General features: G+C 34.6%; 1 protein-coding gene across 1 annotated transcript in view; it reads left to right on the top strand.

Annotated features, from left to right (window-relative positions):
• Positions 1 to 4,912: 4,912 nt before the first annotated feature.
• syngap1b (synaptic Ras GTPase activating protein 1b) overlaps positions 4,913 to 5,315 on the top strand; it is a 131,507-nt gene continuing 131,104 nt past the window's right edge. The window contains 1 exon segment of the mRNA XM_084088019.1: positions 4,913 to 5,175. Within this exon segment, the coding sequence (XP_083944145.1) occupies positions 5,154 to 5,175 (22 nt within the window). The 5' untranslated portion in view covers positions 4,913 to 5,153.

The following is a 5,315-nucleotide window of genomic DNA, read 5'->3' as shown; positions in this document are numbered from 1 at the left end:
AAAAGTTGCACTTGTCAACTTTCTCTGTTTAAATTCCCATTAAAAAAAAGAACTTCCTCTGTGTGTGTGTGTGTGTGTGTGTGTGTGTGTGTGTGTGTGTGTGTGTGTGTGTGTGTGTGTGTGTGTGTGTGTGTGTGAGAGAGAGTGACCAGCCTGGTAAACCCTACATTATGGAGACAAATATCCCCACAAAGATGGCAGTATCCGAAATCCTTCGGAAATCTGTTTTGGTCCCCATGAGGAAAACAGCTCATAAGTGAAGTTTTTTGAACATGTCACAATGCAGAAAGTTTGATGAGTAGATTTAGGGGTAGGGGTAGTGTAAGGGGATATAATATACAGTTTGTAGAGTTTAAAAATCATTATGTCTATAGAAAGTCCCCATAAAACATGAAAACGCAACGTGTGAGAGAGATTATTTATAATGTGTATGTGCATTTCTTATTGCGACCACCGGGTGGCAGCCGTGCACGACCATTGAACGCCCACCTTCCCCTAACAGGTGAGCACTATGACACTAGGAATTTCGTTATAATACTTCTCACAGGTTCAAGCACGTCGTATTATGTTTTATAAGGACTGTAATGTATTTTGAGAAATAACATAACAGCAGACGGCTGGGAATGTTGTAGTTTGGAGTTTAGATATGCGCTGAACGCCATTTTGGCTCCGGTTGCCTTGACAGCAGGCCTCAGTTTCTGGCTCTGGAGAATCTTCAGAGAAATATGTGCGTTAATACAGTACCCCTTCAAGTGAACTCTGTATGAAATATCGTAATTGGGATTTACGTGCACATGATTGACCAAGCCTAGTCCTGTTTTCCAGTGAAAAAACAAGTTATGACGTTTAAGGGGCCGTGTTGCATGAAAGATGGCGGGAAACAACTCTGCGTTATACTGAATGGTTTTGCAAAGTTATTTAAGTTTTACCTCTTTATTTCAACACTATTGATTTGTTATATATAAAAGAGCTAGGCCTAACCTTTTTTCTTTAGATAGCCTACCATGTATGGTCAATGTAAAAGTGATGCAGGTGTATTTGTGTATGCAAAACACTTTACAACAGTTTGTCTCCATCATGCATTGTTTATTTGTTTAGGCTACTTCTATATTTTCTTTCTGTTTTGAGTAGGCCTATGTGAATGTCAAAATACTGACTGACTTCCCATGTAGGCCTACTGTACATTCGAAGGCAGCATGTGTTTAGTTGGTAAAGAGAGAGTTTTTTTTTTAGGGTTATTAATAGTTTGGCAATGTAAGAGTCTATAATAAGAGAGAAAATGTCAGTAAAGAGACTATAAGAGATCAAATGTAATCATGTTTAACATTTAATAGCCGAATGACAATCCAACATGTTCAGTTTGTAGTCCTAAAACCTGGAAGAGAATTTTCATTTATGAGCTATAGGTTTCTGTCTGCAATTTTCTATGGGGTTTATTATAATAATAAAAAATAAATTAAAAAAAGACTAGAAGAGATTATATGTTTTGCTTTAACACATAGTCATACTCAAATTGGAATTTTTAAGTGTTTTTTTGTTGTTGCTGACAAGCTTAAAGGGATAGTTCACCCAAAAATGAAAGTCCTGTCATTAATTGCTCACCCTCATGTCGTTCCAAACCTGTAAGACTTTCGTTCATCTTCAGAACACAAATGAAGATCTTTCAAATGAAGAAAGGGACCTTTCTGTCCCTCCATTGACAGCTACGCAACTACCACTTTGACTCTTCAAAAAGTTCATAAAGAGATCGTAAAACTAATCCATATAAATTGAGCGGTTTAGTCCAAATTTCCTGAAGAGACTCGATCGCTTTTTTATGTGATGAACAGATTGAATTTAGGATTTTATTCACATTTAAACATTGATCAGAAAACATACACAGAAGCTCAACCGAACCTGCTTGACGCGCAAGAACAAACCTTATTGGTTTTTGCGGAAGCACAAACGTGCTGCGTAACACGAGAATGAACTTCATTGGTTCTCACACGTCAAGCCAACAAGCTTGAGCTTCTGTTTACCACAACTGAGGGCTGTTTCATAAAAGACGCTAAGAAAAGCGGGGATTAAACTCCAACACCTGACTTGAATGAACTATAACAAATAAGTTGGGGCTAAAGCGGTTTCATAAAAGGAAATTGAAGTTCACGCAATCCCACTAATTTGATCCAGGTTTGTATAGATAATTGCGTGTGCACGCTTTTCCTAAGCAACCCTAGAGGTCGAGCATGGATCAAATGGATCCACCATCAAACGGTATATTTTGTGCTGTTTTATGCGTTTGAGACATGGTGTTTTTCTTTAGTGCAAAACTTACATGTTAGAAAGTCGTGCAAATATATCCATTTTGCTGCTAAACTTCACACTGAATGAGCGCTGCTGCGCACATGCACGCCAAATGAGCGCAATAATTCTGACTAAAACATACATTTTGGTTAGAAAATTAATATGCAATGTTTTATAACACCAGAAATATCTTCAAACTATAAATATTTAACTTTATTATGTTGGATAAGTTGCTGTGAACTTATCGCTCATTGCACTCATATATTTTATAGGCTACTTGAACAGAAGTATAATTCAGGGAAGACATTTTTAAGAAACCAAATATAATAAAGATACAAAATATAGTTTTGGGTGTATGACCTATGCTATCTTATTTAGAATGCTGAGAATTACAGCTTTTAAAGCAATAAAAAATAATTGGAGAAAGCAAGAATCCCCAGTTTTAAATTATTGGCTAGATTTAGTTTCTAAAGTACACTATGGAGAGGATAACATGAAATTAAGAGCAATAATTTTGAAAAGATATAGGCAACTCTAAAATCAAAGAATATTCCATAAAATAAAGGAATACATATTACATTAATTATTATTTTTTACATAACCCATTAACTTTTAATTCTAGTTATTTTATTTATTTACTTATTATTTAATAATTATAAGTATACTATTCTTATTATTTTCTATTTAAATAATATTACTTGAATAACTTATTAGGAATTATGTGTCATTAAGAGTTTGAGATAAATATGTGAATGTTTCATTTTTATTAATATTTATTTAATTATAAATATTAAAAAAAATAAAAAAATGTCATATGTAAGTGTCTAACTATGTATTTATTGGTTATTGTTCTAATTATGTGTGTTTTTTTATGTGTTGGTGGGTATTATCACAAAAGGAAAAAAGTAGAAGGAAAAATAAGGAATAATTATGGGGGAAAATATTATGTCTTTAAAGCAACTGTCCATTAATTGTGTTAAATGTGTTTGAATTGAAAGACATAATAAAGTACAAAAAATATATATATGCTAAAATATTTGTTGATGGACATTAAATGTACCTTATTTAGAATTTTAAACCTACAAGTAAGAGTATTTTTATGATAGCAATAACTGTAAAGGGACTATTGTTATGGGGTAAATCAAATATAGGCTAATATACTGTAGGCCAATTACTAAGCTCAGATTCATTTTACCAGTTAAAATTAAGTCTGTGCTTTTGTAATTATTCATTTTAAATTTTGTGATTTTAACTTCTGCGTTAAAAAGCTTCTTTTTTTTTTTTTTAGGTTCTAATGTTCTTTGAATAACCATAAAAATGTATTACAGCTGCCAAACAAAGCCAGCGAGAAATGTGTTCATAAATCTCTAATAAAACAACCTAATTAAATCTTGGGCACAAAACATTCAGCCAGTAAGAATAGAAAACCTGTGTATATATATATATATATATATATATATATATATATATATATATATATATGTGTGTGTGTGTGTGTGTGTGTGTGTGTGTGTGTGTGTGTGTGCAAATATTATAAAGATGTCACCAGTCATTGGGAGATTTTCAAAGTTTAATCTGAAATCTTGTAAAAAGGTTCCCCCTATCTAAAAGAAATGTTATCTTATTCTAAACTATTCATCCATATTAGGTAGTAAAGACACTGTTAAAATAGCAGTGCTTCCGGGTTCAGAACGCTGGCTCAGTATTGGCCTTCAGTAGCCAACCACATGCATGCATCTTGGTGAAAAGGTCAGAGACTTACATGGAAGAAATTGTTGAATAAAGTGTTTTTTTTTTGTTTTGTTTTTTTTCACACAAAAAGTATTCTTGTCGCTTCATAACATTAAGGTTAAACCACTGTAGTCACATGGACTATTTTACCGATGTCTTTACTATCTTTCTGGGCCTTAAAAGTTGTAATAACGTTGCAGTTTAAGGTAAATATCTTAATTTGTGTTTCTTAGATGAACGAAGGTCTTACGGGTTTGGAGCGACATGGGTGAGTAATTAATGACATCATTTTTATTTTTGGGTGAACTAACCCTTTAATGTATGTGTTTTATTAATCATGAGCAATAGTAATACTTTGCTTTACACTAAAAAATGCTGGGTTGTTTGGGTCAAATATGGACAAACCCAACCGTTGGGTTTAAAATGTAATACAATTTTTTTTAAACCAACATTTGTCCATATTTGACCCTATACATTTTTATCCTATAACGGAAAGCACTTATCATAATCATAAATCATAGTTTTATATTTAACTGGTCTGTACAGTAGTTTGGTTAAAGTTATTATTTTAGATGTTCAAATGAATTGTTCACTCATCGTGTAACTTCAGAACCCAGAGATGGCATCAGAAATACCGTAGTAGCCTACTCTTATTTATATGATGATTAGCCTACCATATTCATATTCGATGGTATTTACATGGTTAATTGTCAATTGAATCTAAATGGGATTATATCACATCCAATTTACAGACAGACACACAGTGCATTTAGATCGATCTACTCTGGTAAACGCGCACACACATACATGCGCGCGCTCTCTCTCTCTTCACCGCCCCCTTCTCTCTCTCTCTCTCTCTCTCTCTCTCTCTCTCCCTTCGTTCTCCTTCTTCATCACTCTTGTTTTGCGCGTGTGTGATATGTGATGCGATATACGGGCTGTAATCATTCCAATGGCTCTTGTCGAGCATGGACGATGATTTTGTTTCGATTCTTCCATTCGCATTACGGGAATATCGCTCCAGCATCGACGCAGTCCATGAGCACAAGGGTTTTTTGGCTTCCTTTGACTGCTGAAGGATATTTTCGCATGTCGAGAGACTGATGAGACACTGAGAGCACGTTCAATGCCGTTGGAACATGTCATATGTTCCCTTTCAAGGTAAGATTTGTACTGCGTCCTCCGTGTTCCTCCCTCAGCGTCCTCCTGCGCTAGGAGGACCACTGATGCTGATGCTGATGCTCTCAGTGCTGCAGGTGGAGGACTGCTGTCATTTTATCACTCCAAGTCAGGCAGCTTCT

The sequence above is a fragment of the Abramis brama genome, assembly GCF_963993115.1.
Source record: "Abramis brama genome assembly, chromosome: 17".
Taxonomy (NCBI): Eukaryota; Metazoa; Chordata; class Actinopteri; order Cypriniformes; family Leuciscidae; genus Abramis; species Abramis brama.
Note: the sequence above shows the minus strand (reverse complement) of the source record. Positions and strands in the feature narration are given on the sequence as shown.